Source organism: Dunckerocampus dactyliophorus, chromosome 19, assembly GCF_027744805.1.
Source record: "Dunckerocampus dactyliophorus isolate RoL2022-P2 chromosome 19, RoL_Ddac_1.1, whole genome shotgun sequence".
Taxonomy (NCBI): Eukaryota; Metazoa; Chordata; class Actinopteri; order Syngnathiformes; family Syngnathidae; genus Dunckerocampus; species Dunckerocampus dactyliophorus.
The window spans coordinates 15,994,075-16,013,404 of NC_072837.1; the positions used below are offsets into that span (position 1 = coordinate 15,994,075).

Sequence of the window (19,330 nt, forward strand, 5' to 3'; positions counted from 1 at the left end):
TTTATTTTGTTGTATTTATTGTATGTAGTATTTTTCTATATTATTATTACATATGTATTATTTATCATAAATATAAGATCCAAGGCAAGCTCATGAATGGCACTGGCAGAAGATCATAGCACTACACACCTTTTAATCATGTTGCATTGTTCAACACCTCTCACAGTCACAGTCATTACTTATTAAACACCCGACACTTTTCTCCGCGCGCAGGTCATCTACGCGCTCAACACCAAGAACGACGAGCACGAGGCGGCCATCGCCACGCTGAAGGAGGCGCACGAGGAGGAGGTGCAGCAGATCCTCTCAGAAACCAGGGAGAAGATTTTACAGGTAATTCCTAAACATCCCATTTTTTCCTTGATGAAACCGTCTGGACGCTTCCGGAAGCTTCTATCTTCTTGTCACTTTCCTAATGAGCTTTCATTCATGTTTAATCCACTTGAATGTGAATTATTCAGCTTCATCCTCATCTCCTCTAATGACACCTCGTGCACTACTCCTCACCAAGGAAATGGAACATCCACGTAACTTCTGTCATACGTCACATAAAATTGCAATTTATGCAGCAAAAGGTGTTCTATTTTAGTTACATACTTGTGTACTTCCTGTTTCTATGACAGCTTGGTAAGGCAGCAAACTAGTCAGGTCTGAAGTAACTGTAACCTCAACCTCTTTGTGACCCGTGGGGCACATTGGGTTAAAAAATTGAGGGGCGTCTTTATATAGGTGGGCATCGAACAGAACGACATACTTACTCACGGTGCAACAAAATATCACAACGCATCACATAAATCAACTACTGCTACTACGTGGGTAATGAACAACAACTATGCACTAAACATAACATATCTTAAGGTGTTATTACAAATGCCCGCAGGGCATGCTGGGTAGTCCTGTGGCTACAACAATATTAACTATGAATGATAAAACATTGGATTTCAGGAGTATGTGAACGTCTCCCCTTGTTAACTTCCCTGGCGACGTCCTCTACATGTTTTGCAATCCAGCAAAAATGCGACAAACACGGCGACATGTTGAGGAGAAGCTACCCAGCGTGCCTTGCGGCGGGAATATATTGGTGTGATTTTGGCATGGGTGTTGTCCGTAGACGTTAATTTGTATGCCCACATGGTGCAGCAGGTAGGTTCCATTGTGTGCCATGTTTTGATGTTAAAGGTTTAAAAAAAAAAAAAAAAGTAATTTAAAACACCAGGTGGGCTGGATTAGGACGTTTGGCGGGCCTGATGAGGCCCACTGGCCGTAGTTTGCTCACCCCTGCTCTAGTGGCAGTCGGTAAAATCTATTATTTTCATTTCCGTATAGTACAAGAGTAAGATCAGCGACGAGATGGACCTGAAGAGGCGGATCCAGTCTCTGGAGGAATCCATGGAGTTGCACGAGAGGATGAAGAGGCAGGCCCTGGCCGAGTTTGAAAACTACCGTCAGAGGGTGGAGGACCTCCAGCTGTGCACCGAGGCTCAGGTGTGCTTCAATTCACTTTGATTTTGTTCCTCAGACATGTATCCTTTGAACCAGAAGCTTTTATGACTGTCCCGTAGTCCAGGAACCACACTTTTTGGGCTAAGTGGGTTTTCGAGGTCAGTTAGTTGGTTGAGTAATTCTTTGATTAAACAGTGCCTTGCTCGAGGGCACCTCAGTGGTTCTTGGGGTTGGAACTGCCAACTCCCCAGCAATTCTTCGACCACCATACTCTTTGATTCAGGTCCATGTTGGGACTCAGGCCTGCTGTCTTCTGGTCTATGAAATGGCATCATGTGCTGACATGGTTTTAAAAGCATTCCGTGGAACCCTCAAGGAAAACAATACATTCCCACGTGCAGTGAAAATCTAAGTGGAAATGATAGGACCTTCAAGGTTTTTTTTAATTTTGAGGTTCCACAGCCAGATGTTCAGCACCAGGTGTGTTTACATGCTACTTGCTTCATGAGAAACCCACTAATGGTCTGTCCCCGTCTGGCTCTCAGCACACGCAGCGTGTGGTGTCCATGTCACGGGAGGTGGAGGAGATGCGACGCTCCTTTGAGGAGAAGCTGCGCACCTTCAGCACAGCCCAGTCCCAGTTTGAGCAGGAGAAGAAGGCGGCGCTGGAGGAGCTGAAGGCCCAGCACAGGCAGGAGATCCAGGAGCTCCTCCGCAGCCACCAGAGCCAGAACGCCAACTACAGCAAAGATCAGGAGAAACTGGGTCAGCTGCACAAAGCCGAGGTAAAGCTCCTGGGAAAAGGAGCGGGCAGAGGCAGGACACTGTGGGAGGGGAAGCTGAGGGAAGTGGGACAACGCTGCTGATAAGTTTTTGTTTTGTCACGTCTTCCAGGTGGATTCTCTGGCAGAGCGCGTGGAGGAGCTCAAACAGGACAAGAAGCGACTGGTGGACGAGTACGAGGCCAAACTCAGCAAGGTGCAGCAGAGCTTCTGGTTTTGTATACACGAACAGGTGGACAACCTCCACCAAGGCTTAACATTGGTTCCTCAGTGACTTAACAGCTCCCGTTTAGGATCGTAACATCTTAAAGGAGGGGATTTTTAATCTGGAATTTCCCACATTCTTGCTACATCTCACAGAACAAAATATAAAAACATCCATACACCAAATTACAGCCTAATCTGACGGTATTTGACAAATACACACAGTATTTGTCTGAACGTGTTTACATTGCTTCCAAATGTGCAGGTGGTGACTGATCTGAATTAAAGTTGCTCTCGTTTTTTTTAGAATTATTTAATTAATTGTTAGTTGGGACTAAAAACTATTTATCCCATGTAAATCAGTTTAATAAGTCAGTTAGGTTAGGTGGGGGTCAGTGTGACTTGTTTTTTTTTAATACGGCCCATTAATAGGCACCCATTCTTGGTGGATGCCCCTATTTGTGATACTGTTTCGGGGCCCAGTTTTACCAAGGGCAGCCCTGGTAACACGAGTAGTAGTCTATTTTAATTTAAAAATATATACTATATATATATATATATATATATATATATATATATATATATATATATACACTCTATATATACACTCTTCTATACACTTCTATACACCTCCACTCCATCGAAAGTGTCCTTACCGCCTCCATCACTGTTTGGTACGGTAACTGTACAACACGTGATAGGAAGGCACTCCAGCGGGTGATCAAGACCTCACAGAACATTGTTGGGGCAGCCCTCCCCTCACTGCAAGACATTTATAAATCTAGAGTCCTACGCAGAACACACAACCTCATCAAGGACAGCACACATCCACAACACTCATTATTCACACTCCTACCATCAGGCAGACGCTACAGGAGTTTGAAGTCCAGGACCACAAGGCTGGCAAACAGCTTTTACCCACAGGCCATCAGGCTTCTCAATGAAGCACTCAGACACGCCACACGCAACACACACTCATAGCACTTTATTTATTTATTTATTTATTTGTATTATTTACTTGCATTAATGTCTCTTCTGTTGTTGTTGCTTAATTTCTTGGTATTTATGTATATGTGTTTATGTTTCTTATGTTCTTATTCTTTCTTGTGTTTTTCTTTCTTTTCCTTGGGAGAATGAACAGAATAAGATTTTCATTGCATGGTATAACTGCTGTTTTACCATGCACATGACAATAAAACTCTCTTGAATCTTGAATCTTGAATCTTGAATCTTGAATCTCTTGTACAGGTAATAGTTCACTTGTGCTTTGCTGTTGCTAGTATTTTTCCTGTGTCGTCCAGGCTCAGGCTTTCTACGAGCGTGAGCTGGAGGCCATGAAGCGAACGCAGCAGCTGACCGCCGACAACCTGCTGGCGTGGAAGCGCACGGAGGCCGAGCTGCGGCGGGAGTTCCAGACGCAGGAGGCGGCGCTGCAGAAGACGCTGGGCAAGCTGAGGACCGAGCTGGCCCGTGTGAGCGAGGAGGCCCGCGAGAACCGCGAGCGGTCGCACAAGCTGCAGGCGTCGCTCGCTACCTCCGAGAGTGCCGTCAAGGCGAGTGCGCTTTCACCCATTCGTAACATGGATAGGGCATGTCTGAGATATGCTTTTTCTGATGTCTTACTGTATGAAGCACTACACTACCCACAATCCCCCAGTGCTCAAAGCAAAGCAGGCTGACTGCTTTATGCATCCTCTTAGCTAATATGATAATAATCTCTTAATGCCAGCCTGGCTGTATGAACATAGCTCTTAATCCCACTACATCATAGATTAGATTTAACCCCATCGTGATCGCATCTATTCATTGTTATCACTTTTTTGATCTTCATGTCGCCACAATGCACCTTTCACAGCATCATCTCTAATCAGTCTTCCTGGTGGAGATGTGCAGATCTCTGCTAAAATCTCTGGAGGCGTAATTATCTGTGCCGGCACGACAAGAAGAAGAGGCATCAAAGATTGAAACATAGTCAGGTCGTCTTCATGGGTGCTCTTAGGGTCTCCAGAGAGCTGCCAGCAAACGAGCACACAAGCTGAGATGAGTTTAATTAACGTCTTGTTGTCAGAAACATTCTTCCCGTTGTCTGTGAACAGTCGAAATCAGGAGAGGTCTTGCTCTAGCAGGAAGCATTTGTTAATGTGTCGGCGTTTACCAGTCACTACAGGTTTGAAGTCAGATCATGATCTCTGACGACAAAGATGGCGCCCATCGATTCACTCGCTCACTTATCACACTCACTTGATGTTGAATGTTTGTTCACGTTTGCTCAGGAGTTAAGCAAGCAGCTGGACGAGGTGACCCAGAACTCTGAGATCGTGGAGATCCGTCAGAAGGAGGCTGAGTGTGAGCTGGAGGCGGCCAGGGATCGTGTTCAGCAGCAGGCCACCGAAATCCTCCTCAAAGCCAGTAAGTTGCATGACAACGCGACCGTTTGCGTTATGACATCACCTCAGCTGTTTTGCGTCCCGCCCGCCGCGCTCTGTGGTGTCGTAGGTCAAATCAGCAGCCTGCAGGCCACCCAGATGACCCAGGAGGCAGCCATTCGGGACTTGGACAACGAGCGCAGCCGGCTCAAGGACAAGGTCCTGAGGATGGAGGAGGAGCGGGAGGCGCTGCAGAGCCAGAGCCAAGCTCTGGATGACAGACACAAGCAGCAGCTGGTGTCCCTCGAGAAGGTGCGCCTTTAACCGTGTGTGTGTGATGACAAAATACACAAATACATCACCTTTAACATGAAATGTGACGTGCATGTTGCAATGTAAACAGAACCTCCGCTTTCATAGGGTTCGGTTTTCAATGAAAATGATTGCCATATCATTTTTTACATATCACCGTTTTTGTATTTGAATCATTCAAATAATAATGATAATGATTACTAATGACATTTTTATATAATTAAAATCATATTTTAATAATTAATTGGATTTACATTGCTTCAGGTAGAACAAAATTGCGTCGGTTTTCATCTGATCTTTCGGAAGGGATTGACAAAAACAGAGGCGCCAAGGTAATCTGTTCCGGGGTCAAACTGTGGACAATGTTTTAAGTCAGTGGTCCCCAGCCTTTTTGGACCCATGGACCAGCTCATGTTTGCACAAATCTCCAGTGGACCCGAGTGAATTCGTCCATTACAGTGATCTAACTTACCTTATTTATGTATTGTATAAAACTAAAACAGGAACAACATCAAGTTAAAAGCACGGAATGAATACAGAACCGCCATCCACCAGTACGAGCCTGGACTTTGTTTTTCAGAGAGAAGATTATTACGTCGCTGTTTGATGTGTGGTAACAGGCCTTGTGCTAGCATGCATTAATCTGATGTGGTGCACAGAACAAATATGCAAATTGGCACTCAGTGATGTCATCAAAGCTTACCTTTATGCATTCCCGCATAGTATTAGCATTTCAGACCAAATATGAAGTGAAATAAAAACAGTAAAAATACAATATAGTAGTCTCTGTACAGCGTGGGAGAACGTTGGCACATGCACAATGGTGCGTTCAAGGACTGGTCGCTGCTCGCAACAAACAACATAAACATGCAAAAACTTTGGGATTGTTTTTTAAATAAAATAAATTTCCCACCCGCCCAGGACCCGGTGGTCGGGGACCCCTGTTTTAAGTGACATTTGACTTTAAGTGACATTGACAAGTCATACAAGTGTAAAAAGAAATGTGGCTGTAAGTCACTAAGACATAGTCATTCATGAAGGAAACTTGTCCAAAATTAGTATTGTGACACAAAATGGTCGATATTATTTTATTTGTGAGTGCTATGAGCCGTATCTGGTGGGGCACTGAGACACCTGCCCCAAATGTAAAACAGCCTGAAATCAGTCCAAACCACCCATCCCTTTCGGGGAGGCAGCCATGATGGAGTGTCGATAAGTGTATTTGCCAATCTGGAAACCTTTAGAAAAGGTCACATGATTAAAGGCGGGGAGCAGCCTGAGGGGGGCACATGCTAAATGTCAAGTGTGTGCACTTCCTGTTTGTTTTGTCGTCCCCTCAGTGCTGACATTTGTGAGACATCATTCTCTGAGGAGCGCTAATAGAACATCTTACACCTCTTGAACTAATTTGGGTGATCCCAGAATAAGTCAGCTGACGCCCACAATGACCCAAAGTCTGGCATGACGATTTAGTTGGATAAAATTGTTGGATAAACATTAGCACCGCTTGCCAAATTAGCTTGTCTGCCATCTTTGTGAAATGTGTCACAAATGAGGCTGATTTAGTGCAAAATATCTTTTGATGAAAAAGTAAACATTCAAATATGATCTTATTTGATTGATATTTGCCAAGTTGGGAGCTTAAAGGGACAGTTCGTATTTTTTGACATGAAGTAGGATGACATCCCGTCAGCATTGTAGTCCAATAACAGCGACTTCTTCTCCACTCGGTTTCTGTGATGAAGAACGTTGTTCCGCTTAGTTGCTGAGTTGCGTTCAAAAGATTAAAACATTTGCATCGCAAAAATGTCTTCAAAAAAACCCTCAAACCTCACAAAATGCACGGCGTTGTATCCCTGCGCACTGCCGCCTGTGCATTCATGTTCATGAATGTGACGAAGACACAGCAAGTAAGTGGAACTATGTTCTTCATCATGGAAATCTGACCAGAACTGGACTTGTGGACTACAATGCTGATGGGGATGTCATCCAACTTCATGTCAAAAAATCCGAACTATCCCTTTAAATGCCAAATAGGATAAAGAAAATGGATGAAAACAGTGTCATTTAGGTTTTGTTTACATACAACACCACCATTTTGGAGCCTGTTTTCATGTAAACGCTGACATCTTTACAAAGTTACATCGCCAACTCCTGGTCTGGCATGCACATTACAGCATTTTCTGTCGAATGCTGATTTTTGACACCATTGTTTGTAAATGTGCAATTCACTTTGGTCTTACTAATGTAAACATATCATCTCAGTTTCCCTTCACTCAATTAGAAATAAACAGCAAAATAGTGATTAAAATGTTGTCAGGCGTCACAGTTTTGCCTGGGCTGCTCATTAGTAATCACTGTCAATATGGCTGACTGACGCAGCATATGGTGTGAATGTCAGCCCAGGCTCTCTTTGCCTGTGTGTGTGTGTGTGTGTGTGTGCGCGCATATTCATCCCCTGCCTGTGTTTGCCAGACACTCCGAGAGGAGAAGGCGTCCCACGAGAAGGACATGAGCGGCCTGCGTGCTCGCTACGAGGACGAGAGCAGCCAGTTGAAGGAGAACCAAACCCGGGTCCTGGACGACGTGGCCAAGAAGCACAGAGTGACGCTGGAGAGCGCGCTCAGTAACGCAGAGAAGGACAAGAACCGCCTGTTGGCTGTGAGTATACAACTCCTCATGCAGTATGTGCATCAAAGCACATGAATGTACCACTTTGACACTAAAATATGACACACTCTCCTACAGTATATTCTACTCCATTAGGGATGCTCCGATAGATTGGCCACCGATTAGTATCAGACGATTTCCGTAAAAAAATTGGCATATGCTGATTAATGCCTTTCAAAGCCGATCATAAAAAACAATCTCCGTGTGGCGGCGACATGACAATTCATGTCACGACAACACAGAAATGACATGAATGTGCATGTGTGCTGTGTCACGTAGGGTGACAACACCTGTACTGAGCCGACAAAGAACGCAAATTGTCTCGTATTGCCGCGATAATCAACACTAGTCTGGAAAACCTGACTGGCTTCAGGTTGACAGCTTGACACAGGCTAGGCCAGTCGATGCCAGTGTGTTTGATCGCTCCTTTGGCAAACCTATTGGTGTTTGACTCTTGCATCTTTCTTTACACGCTTTGCCTAGCTGTCCACAGCTAACTAGCTAAGCTAGCTAGCGAGAATTTATCTGCCTAGCTTCTCGTCTTCAGACTCCAAATGGGACTTTTTGACAATGCGGTTTGGAGCTCATTTTTTCTCCCACGGGGAAGTGGATGTTACGTCCATTGGGTACGTACTAGTGGTGAGAATCTCTGGATTTCTGTACCAGCGGCTCTCATACAAGAATAATGCTTGCGGACGTCAGTGTATTATGAGAAACCCAAAAAACTAGGCTGCCCTTATTCACAATTGCAGTGTCAGTGAAATAACGTTTCAATGGGAAGTTGTATCTGGGTTCCGAAGTGCGCAACAAAGCAGGAAAGCCCTGCTTCTCAACAATCGAATACAGCCACAACTCCTTCGCAATAAAAGTTGCGATTGACTTTGTGATTCGCTTTGCTTTTCCGAGTTGGGTGTACAATGACCTGCTGGATGGTTCTCTGGTTGGCAGCAACTTCAGCTGGCTGTTTTGCCTCCTCGTTCGAGTGTAAACGTGCTATGTGGTTTCTCATATTTGTCATGTTCCCAAAATATTTTAAGCTTGTATGACAAAGCTTGCATATTGTCTGGCTCTTGTCCGGCTCATTTTTATCTTAAACTACATGAAAGCCAAAGTGCTTCCAGACGCTCGCTTTAAATCCAGGGGGTGCGGGTCGGAGTTTACGCTCAGCCATTCTGGTGGCGTCTTACACTTAGGTGCACCACCATAAACTGTCCAGGCAGCACTTCCGCTGTTTGCCGTTTTGTTGACTATTTCTAGTGTCTATTGTTGTCATTATACTATGTCTTAACCTCCAAAAACTATTAGTGTGTTGTTGTTTAATGAACATTACATTACCTAGGCCAGGGGCCCTTGGAATTGTCTAATGGCGACCCTGGCAAATAGCACTCAGAAATAAATTTAAAACTGTACAGTTAATCCATGTGATTGGTATCAGTATTGGCCAATCTCACTCATGGATGATCGGTAAAACCCTGATCGGAGCATCTCTAAAAGACAGCAGAGTGGGGGCAAAAGTGAACAAAAAGAGCACCGCGAGCAAAACCCATGAAACAAAAACTCAACATACAAACAAAAGGTGCAGCGAGACTAAATATTGCAAAGACTAATTAGTGAAAGTAATCAGCTGCAGATACTTGTGGCTCCACCCAAGCCCCTGGATGAAAAAGAAAATAAATAGAAAGCGCCAGGCAACCAAAATAAGAGCATCAGACCTGGACTGTGACACATCTGATTACAAAACAAAAAAATGGGTAGTGTTGTTGTTCCTCTACGATCCACATGGCATAGGTTTGTATGGCCACTTGTTGCTAGGCAGAGTTCATAGGACTTAATCTAAAATGCCCCATACCAGACAATTTAGGCGAGAAGTAACACATTAACACATTAATGCTCCAAATAAAATAGGGGTGATGAGATTTCTTGTTTGGAGAAAAGCTGTCTCAGGGCATCTAGAAGCCAATCAGACTGTGAACTACGGCATGGATGCTATGAATGATAATACAGTAATAAGGAAGTGGGAGTGTGCAAGACATTATTGTAAGCACACGTTCAGTGCTCAACACATACCTTGCAACCTACCTCGGTGTGCTGTTTTGACAGTTTAGCGACGTGGTCTCTATATTTAACGAGAAGGGATGCGCATTAAAAGTGAAAGTCAGGAACTGTTTCTTGCCTGAAGTATCCGACGCGCGGCACCTACGATTATACATAAATACCGCCGTGCAATGCTGGTTTGATACCAGTCTAAAAGCTGCATAAACCCCTCCATAATGCAGCTCTACAGACCCAAGAAGGCAGAGTTTGAATACATTACTTCGTCACCTGGCAAACACTCACCGTCCTGGTGAAACCAAGACATGCTGACTCGCCAAACCGCATGGGTGGCGAAAGTGTGGCCCAAGGGCAGTTTTAATCGCTAAGGCCATCCGTATGTGACGAGCTGCTGCATGTCAACTAAAGACTCATAATGTAATGTCTATCGAATAAACACCAGACTGCAGGTGGAAAGTACATGGCTGTGTGTGTGTGCGTGTGCATGTATGTCTGCTTGCAGCATAAATATTTGACTGCTACTTACTTAGCGGCGTGTACATGCATTAACCTCCTACATACTGTATATACTGTACATGCTAGAGCAAAGGCTGCTGCTTTTAAGCTGCCGCTGTCCTACATAATATCATCCCATAGTCTTTGCTGTAACATGCACACAATCGAGGTGGACCACTTTGCAGCTCTTATCAAGAGCATGACTGTTAGTATACTTCCCTTTATTGAATATTGGCTTTATTTAATAATGTTTATCGGTGCCTCTTGCTCAAATCGTTCATTAGAAAGTCCATGAAAAAAGTTTCTATGAATAAAATCATGGCGAGGTAGCAAAGTGTGCTGTGGTAGCAGTCTAATGAGCCCCCAGTGGCTGCAAACTGAGGGGTTCTTGCTCATTTGGCGGCGGCTGAAGCGTCGCGCTGCCACCAACCCAAAATAGCCGCCATGATGTCGCCCTCTCTCCGAGGCCCATGCGGCGTGCACGTGCATGTACACGTGTGCACAGTCTTATGATTTATTTTAAATGATGGAGAAGAGAAGTGACAGCTGCGTGAAGGAAACATTAGTTTAAAAAAAACACGCAGACCAGCTCTCATATGTTGTATTTAAAGTGTGTGTGCGTGTGTGTGGATGATACACAGGAGCTGGAGCAGCAGTTTGAACGTGAGCGCCACACGCTGGAAGAGCAGAAGAATCTGCTCAAGCAGCAGCTAGAGCAGCTAAGGGACGAGATGACCTCCAGACTCAACGCCGCCAACCAGGAGGTGGGACGATTTGAGCTCATGGTGTCGTGTCACGGAATGCTAATGACATCTAAAGTAGAACACAAGCTGATTTTTTTTCGGGATTTGTAACTGTAATACAAGTGTAAAAAAGACCTTACTATCCAACACACACCACATCCTGTCATTTCTGTCTATTGAAATGAAACATCCTGATGGTCCAAAGCATACCACATCATGCTTCATTTCACCATCAATCCGTTGAAAGTAACATCTTATAGTCCAAACCATACGGCATCATGTAGATGACACATGATGTCTAGCTATAGGACTGCCTCATAATCCAAAGCAAACCACATCATGAGTTACCACAGAAATATTTATGCAAAAAAATTGCATAAGCAATTTATTGCAAAGACGCATTAAAGTCAAATAGGCTGTTCATCAGCTGATCAGAAGTTTAAAAGCACAGCCTTAAAAAGCCAAAATGTTGGCAAAACTGAGCATTGAATGTGATTTAGTGTCAGGTATCCACACTGTCACTTGATGGCAAAGGCAAAAATGCTTTCTCTCTTTGCACGTGGTGGGATTGTTGAGCTGCATAAGCAAGGCCTCTCGCAGCACACCATTGCTGCTGAGATTGGACGCAGTAAGACAGTCATTTGAAACTTCTTCAAACATGCTCCCAGGTTATGAAACAAAAAAATCAAGTGGTAGACCCCAAAAAATGTCACCACTCCTGAGCCGGAGGATCCCATTGGCTGTCCGTCAAGACACGGGTCCATCCTTGGCCAAAATGAAGGTTGTTACTGGTGCCAAGTGCAGTCCATTAACCCCATCTGCCAGAGAAGGCTTTTAAGAAGAAGAAACATCTTCAAAGGCCTTGTCGTCTTCAATGCCACAAAATTGCTCGGGGAGAGCAAGAGAGTGCTAAACATGGGACATTGACAGGTGGAAGAAAATATTGATGGTCCTGATGGCTTCCAACTAGCATGACAAGGAGATCCCCCCCCCCAGTGATGTTATCCACACGCCACAGTGGAGGAGGTACCGTCATGATCTGGGCTGATTTTTTCCTTCAATGGAACAATGGAGCTTCATGTTGTGCAGGGGCGTCAAACGGTGGCTGGCTATGTTGGGATGTTGCAGAGGGCATCCCTCATGACTGAAGGCCCTCATCTGTGTGGTAATGACCGGCTTTTTCAACAGGACAACGCTGCACTTCACAAAGGACTTCTTCCAGAGGAACCATCCTGCGTGTTCCCCTGATTTAAATCTAGTTGGGAACATTTGGGGATGGATGGCAATGGAAGTTCTTGCAATCCAAAACATACCACATCATGCATCATCTTTCCGTCTATCTGTTGAAAGGAACGTCTTATAGTCCAAAGCTTAGCACATCATCTAAGTAACAAAATAAGTGTTTTCATTTCTCAACTCCATCCTGCTTCTGTTGTGTCCTTGCCCCCCGCAGGTATGTCGGCTACAGGAACAGGTGCAGCAGGGCGAGAAGGACATGGGAATGGCAGAGGGACAGATGTCCACGCTGAAGGAGGCTCAGGACAAGCTGCTGGAGGAGCTGGACGCCACCAGGGGGCGATTGAGGGAGACCAGCAACCTGCTCACGGCGCTGCAGGTGTGCCTAATCATGTGGTCTGTAAGGCTGACACACTGTAACACTGCATCTTTGTGTTTGTGTGTCAGGGAGAGCTGGAGGTCCAGAAGCGTCAGCATGAAGCCAAAGTGATCACCACCAAAGAGGAGGAGAAGCATAAGATGGACAAGATGGCTCTGGAGCTCGAGCTCAAATGGACTGAGACTCTCAGGTGTGCTTTTGACTTTCCATAATGTCTACTGAGTTGAAAGACACACTCATTACTCACCATTTTTATCAGCTAGACAGGCTTCCAGTGTGTGTGCGTGTGTGTGTGTGTGTGTTGAAGTGCGGAGCGCTGTGGTAATGGCTGCTGTGTGGGAGTTGAAATGGCAGCCATTAAATGAAGTTTTCCAGCAAAACACACTTTTTTTTGTCATTTTGAGAGGCCGCAAATGTCCCTGTCTCTCACACACACACGCACACGCACACACAAAACTATAGTCGGCTGAGTGCTCATGCCTTGCCTTCCTTGGCCATCACTTCATAACACAATAGTAAATAACATCTTTTACCCACTTTTGTATTCCTGTTATCTTAGAACATGTATAATTTTACTTTTAATAATGATTTGGGGTGCATGGGGAAGTGGAAAGGGAACCATAGCTCTCCTTGACCACATGGTCATTTATTAACAAGCATATTGCACAGCACAGCTGCAACAGAACCAATGTTTCAATAGCGGTAAGGAGCAAACGGCTGAGTCAGCATTAACATTAATAGTGCGGGTGAGTGTAACAAGCATGACTTTCGCACGGGCAGCTGAGGAGCAACATTTTAAAGCGCATGCAACGCCAGGTAAAGCTGCCGGATGCGGCTCACTCCTCGATGATTGCAGTGCAGAGTTAATTTTGAAAAACTACACCAGGAGGTTGCCTACAGCCACAGTGGTTTGACCAGGGACTAATTAGGCCACATCCACACAAATTTTATACACACATTTTATATTGTGTACGGCGGTTAATTAGTTCCAGACCTGACCGCAATAAGTGAATTTTCACAAAGTAGGATTGAATATCAATAAATGGAATATTGTTGTAGTTGCAGCATAGAAAACCTGTTTATGGCTTTCTAAATACAATTTTGACCATTATTCCAGCCCATAGTCACCTTTACATCTTTGTTTACGCCCTATTGCACAACTATTGTCACTGCAGGGACACAAGACACGGATGCCGCCTTAAGCACCTAGTGAGCCAACGAGTTAGCCTCCAATTTGTTTATTCTAAGCTTAACCCTCTGGGGTCCATTTAATTCACGACCCGTTGAGGTCCCTGGAAGACAAAAAAAAGTCTACTCTCAAAAACTGCTATGAAACATAACAGATTTGTATTTTTTCTACTTTTTTTGCTTAATCTCTCAATCAACTTGAGTTCTAATAAAAAAAATTAAATATTTTTATTATACATAAATATATAATATATATATATAATATTTGTATCTCTCTAAATGCCTGTTTGAGTGAATGATGTCATTGTTCTTGCTTAGAAAAATGCATTCCAAATGAGTTATTTTCCATATAATAATGTTAGGGGGCTGGGGCTCTGTCAAAGATCAGACTTTGCTATGCATAAGATTAGTAGTAAAATTGATTTTGATGCTTCATTTTTTTTTGCAGTGTCAGATTCCAAATTTATTTCCTGATTGGGTCCCTAGAGGACCCCACATTATTATTCCATTATAAGCACCATTTTTCACCCAGTGTAATTACACAATAGAAACATGCATTTTCTAATTTCAGGGTTTCATTTTGTTTAAAATTAGTCCAATTTGTCATATTTACTGTTTAGAATGAGATTGGACAATGTTTACATTATAGGTGATAAGTGCTTCCTACCGGACTCTGTGACTGTGGTGAGTTCCGGTGGGGGCGGTGGCCCGTGACGACCATGATGGCCATGAAACTTTTGCAAAAAGTCATTATCACCATGAAAAGCATAGCAAATATGTTTAGAAGTACAAAGAAGCTGCTCTGCTTCTGCTGCTTGATGTGGTGTTTTACTTGCAGGAGTGAGGGAAGAGCTTGCAGGTCCACTTCGTGCTTAATGATGATAGAAAGTGATCCGTGCATGCTTTTCAGAGTCTGCAGATGTCTACACTAACCTAGAGTTGTGGGTAGTTGCTTTTTTGAAAAAGCGTATCTATAGTTCTCTAATTACGCTCTAAATATAATAGACCACCATGAATAAATGAAGGTATGGCAAACAATGAGGTCTATGCATGTTCTGTGTGTGTACTGTGTGTAAAATTGTGTGTGTGTGTGTGTGTGTGTGTGACAGACATACTGTATGTCATAGACGGACGTTCTGCAAGAAGCAAAGTTCAGTCTCTCCACCTCAATTACACAGCACATGCACACGTTACACACGTACGCAGACACATGCACATGCACAAAGGACAAAGTAAGAAGCCAAAAACTTTTCTTTATCCACTCTATCATGTAGGACATGCCATGGCTAACTAAGGGCAGTGTGGAGGTTGTTACGATTTGATTATAGCTGTCGAGTGCTAGACCCCCGGTATGCAGAGACAGATGCTACGTGCAAATAAAAACCTTTTAGTACAACGCAAAAGCACATGTCAAAGGTCATGTAATGTAATGTCATGTCATGTCTCATCAATGTAACATTACTGACACCTAGTGACCACAATACTACATACAACTTGTCTTTCAATATTTATTTTACTTATAGGCCAAAGTCAACCACGAAACAGCCATAATTTATTCCTAAATGTTTGAAAAACTGTGATATAGCGAGGGCAGACTATATTTTTACCGTCCACACGCTAACGTAGGATTTTGGAAAACCAGAACGCTAGATTTTCAAGAATTTTGGCTTCAGTGTTTGTGTGTGGATGGGTGAAACAGAGCATATTGGTTTGTGCCAGAAGAAATGTGCAACATTATCCCATGTTTTTAAACCTTATTTAACAACAGAACATGAAGTTATTGACTGTAAGACCGAGACGCTTGTGCGTGCCCCTCTTACATGCACAAGAGATTTAAAAAAAAACAACAACATTCTTGATGTTTCCTGGGCTCCATGTACGTGTCCCTGGTTTTAAAGCTAATATAAATGTCACTGTACACCAAATAAGTCGGTGGTAATGGTTTAATTCATTTTGAACATGCATAAGAGTTACACCAGAGCACATCACACAGTACAGTTCACACTTCCACATGTCCAAAAAGGAGTAGGAAGAAGCAAAGCTTATTTAATTTAATCCTACTCCTCATTCGTTTCACATTAGTTGCTATTCATTTGTTCACTTCCTGTTTTCTAAATGTAGTATTTGCCAATTGTGAAGACGTAGGAAGGTGATGAGGCAATATAACAATGTGGGCCAATGACAGTCAAGGTAAATACTTACTGCAAATAAATTATATAGCAGACTTAATAATATTAACAAATAGATAATAACTCATAAAAGGGTTAATAGTTGAAAGAACAGTTTGATAAAGAGTGACTACAGACAATGTACCCACCAGAAATGAAGAGTTAGTGGTCAGTGTAAGAATGATTAGACTTCGCATGGGATGTTAAGTGTTGAGGTAACTGTGTATTGAGTAAATGAGGCGTAATGCACAACCAAGTCAGTTGTGGTTTCTTTTTCAGGTTTCTGATTGGACAAAACGTGCATGGCAGCCAGCGAATGTGCTCTCGTGTGGACAGACATTTTTTGAAAATCCACTGGATGGATATTTTCTTTTAACACCAGAGTGGGGGAAATGTGTGTTTTTGAAAATATCCATGTTTGTTTGGATGTGGCCTTAGAGACCCCGGCGGTTATTTGCTTTTGTAGACGGTTTGGTTAATAGACAGTTAATTGAATAGAGGCGTTAAAGTCAAAACAATCCTGTTTTTAAGAGCTGCACGCAAAAGGTTTAGAGCAGTGGTGTCCAAAGAGTGCCTTTTGCGGCCAGCGTCTTGTTTATTTGCTCGTGGGTCACATAAAAAAACAAAAAAACTGCAAAAATGGGAAAACTAGAGCAAAAAGGCACAATGTAAAAAAGAAAAAAAAAGCTGAAATGTTGATACTAATGATTAATAACACAAAGCTTTGGCTTTAAATCTATGTGATTTATGTTTTTTTGCCTTTTTATGAAAGAGAAAAATATAAATAAGTGGCCGCCAACATGCTTTGATTTTTCTGTGTTCAGTCCATGGTGAAAAAAGTTTGGATAACCCTGGTTGAGGGGAAACACTGACATCTAACCCAAGCTCTTTTTTCTGGTGTGCTGCTGCAGGCAAGAATGTAAGAAGCTACGTGAGGAGCTGAGAGAGGAGCACGAGGTGGACAAGGCCTCGGCTTTGAGCCAGCTGGCCCAGAACAAGGAGCAGGAGATGAGCAATGCTCGCGAGAGTTGGCAGAGGAAAGTGGACGACCTGCTCGAACAGGTATGCACTTCAACCCCGACTCCATTTAAAAAGTATATATATATTCTCTTTGTTCTAGTCAGCATTCGAGCACCAGCGTTCTGGACCGACGTCTTTAGAGACTCCCAAAAACCTGAAATAATTTGTTTTTTGACAGTAAATGTTGATTTTTGGAGGCAACAAGAGACCACAGCACACAACTGTGATGCATTCAAAGAACGTCGAACAAAGTGTGAAGTCTCAATGCTTGATGAAAAACATTGTCAGTGAAGCACAAAGACATAAACGTGTCAAAATACTGGTGAATGTATGCTGTATATTTCACCGTATTATCACCTATTTATACGTTTGTACCAACTTATGGTAAATGGGACGTGTTTTCTGTGGCAAGCATAGCCTATTCACAGAGCAAAAAATACATTTTGACCAAAAATCAATCAACAGGGCTGTGAATGGTGAATCGCGAAGATCCACCGTCTTCCCCTTTTATTTACAGCGGTAGACATTGTTTACAGCAGGGCTTCTCAAATGGTCTCAACTGCGACCCACATTTTCCAATAGTCATTCAATCTTGACCCGCTGTTATTTAAGTCATTTATTTTTTACATTTTCACTTTTTCATTTGTTTATTTAATTTATATTTTTTTATACTTTTATTTAAGTCAAACTAAGCAAATGTATTTTTTATTTTTTTTTATTTGCCTATGTCAGGGGTGTCCGTAGTGTGGCCCGTGGCTGCTTTTTTATTGGCCCATTCTAACAGCACATTCTAAAAATATAATTGCACAAGAAAGCCAAAAAAACCCCAACAACAATAGAAATAGTGCCTGGTCAAAAACCAAAGAAAAACACAGAGCACACAAAAAACAAATCAGTCATCTGAAACGCCACTTTGCTACCACGCCTGCCGCTTGTTTTACCGCGGCATTTGAAAGGTAAAAGGTTTGCCAGAGACCTCCGTGGCGTCACACCGGCTGCTCAGAGCGTGTGCCCGAATACAGTGCACCTTGCTGGGCCACAGCAGGTGGCTCCCTCCGCTCTATACTCTGGTTCTCCTGATAGTAGTGATGTGGTAGTAGTAATGTCATGATATCTGATTAGGACAAATCAACAGGTACAGTTGGTCAAATCCTAATCTGGTCCAGTCCTTCTAAACTCCAGGTGTGCACAAACTACACTTTCATCTAAATTTTAAAAGTCGATAGAAAAACGATATTGGATATCGATGTCATATTGGCCTTAAGAAACAGAACGTTATCTGTATCGGTTTGGAAAAATATCGTGCATTTATCTCACGCAGAATGGATCTGTGACCCACTTTTGGGTTCTGACCCACCAGTTGAGAACCATTGCTTTATCTGCAGCGTGCATGCCAATGGAGCGCTTTAATCACACCAGAGCTGGAAAAAAAAGAAACATCAATATGGGAGGATGTGAAAAACGAGGAGAGAAACAGCCTCCCTCTGTCTCTGCCAGACGGACTCACAGCGCCGCTCGAGCCGTCGTGCGTGGCCTCGCTCTGCAGCCACTAATGTCCGCCTGCTATTATCAATGAAGCGCGTCTCGGCTGTCCTTGCGGTTCACGCAGACAAATGGACACATTGTCGACTCTGCACGGCTGCAGACCGCCGTCACGCCAACGCCTACACCACGACCCCCATCCCCACTCCCACAACGTGTGTGATTAATGTGCCGTCAGTGAAGCCTTTTTATTATTTAGTGGGACGTCAATCTGCTGATTTAATGGAAGATGCCTTGAAGACTGTGGACTCGACTCTTTCTTGGACATGGACACATTTTCCTGCGTAACATTTACTTCCCTGTTGCGTTGTTGTCCATATAATGCAGTTAGCTTAGCAAATAAGCCTGTGTGGCTAACGCGAGCCCGCCGTTCGACACTTTGTGACTCACGTCTTAGTCACGGCACATTCTCCAAATTTGGGGCACAAGCGAGTGAGCTGCTCTTTTTTATTTTGGATCCCCTGACAGTCATTTTTTTGTGTGTGTGATGCAATTCAGCTTTTATGGTTTATTCTTAGCGGCTTTTCAAGTGCTGATGAATTAGAAATGCGAGGCCCTCGCTTGTACTCTGAGTTAAAGAGCTCAGCGTCAGCTCTGAAACAATGCTGGCAAACGTTCTTTTTTGTAACCTAACCCACCGGATGCCCAGCTCCTCCTGTTGCTTTTTCGCAGCATTGCAAACAAGAAACGCTGAGCGCGTGTAACCAGCTCAAGAACATGCTTACATGCA

At 43.5% G+C, this 19,330-nt stretch overlaps 1 protein-coding gene across 3 annotated transcripts in view; it reads left to right on the top strand.

Moving 5' to 3' along the window:
* The window catches only part of fam184ab (family with sequence similarity 184 member Ab), a 75,274-nt gene that overhangs the window by 33,016 nt on the left and 22,928 nt on the right, over nucleotides 1-19,330 (top strand). For all 3 annotated transcript variants that reach the window (XM_054760919.1, XM_054760918.1, XM_054760920.1), the window contains 12 exons: nucleotides 214-333; nucleotides 1,327-1,485; nucleotides 1,989-2,228; nucleotides 2,338-2,421; nucleotides 3,731-3,982; nucleotides 4,703-4,838; nucleotides 4,926-5,107; nucleotides 7,583-7,768; nucleotides 10,966-11,088; nucleotides 12,521-12,682; nucleotides 12,751-12,872; nucleotides 16,950-17,100. In XM_054760919.1, coding sequence (XP_054616894.1) covers nucleotides 214-333; nucleotides 1,327-1,485; nucleotides 1,989-2,228; nucleotides 2,338-2,421; nucleotides 3,731-3,982; nucleotides 4,703-4,838; nucleotides 4,926-5,107; nucleotides 7,583-7,768; nucleotides 10,966-11,088; nucleotides 12,521-12,682; nucleotides 12,751-12,872; nucleotides 16,950-17,100 — 1,917 coding nt within the window. The remainder of the gene's footprint in view (nucleotides 1-213; nucleotides 334-1,326; nucleotides 1,486-1,988; nucleotides 2,229-2,337; nucleotides 2,422-3,730; nucleotides 3,983-4,702; nucleotides 4,839-4,925; nucleotides 5,108-7,582; nucleotides 7,769-10,965; nucleotides 11,089-12,520; nucleotides 12,683-12,750; nucleotides 12,873-16,949; nucleotides 17,101-19,330) is intronic.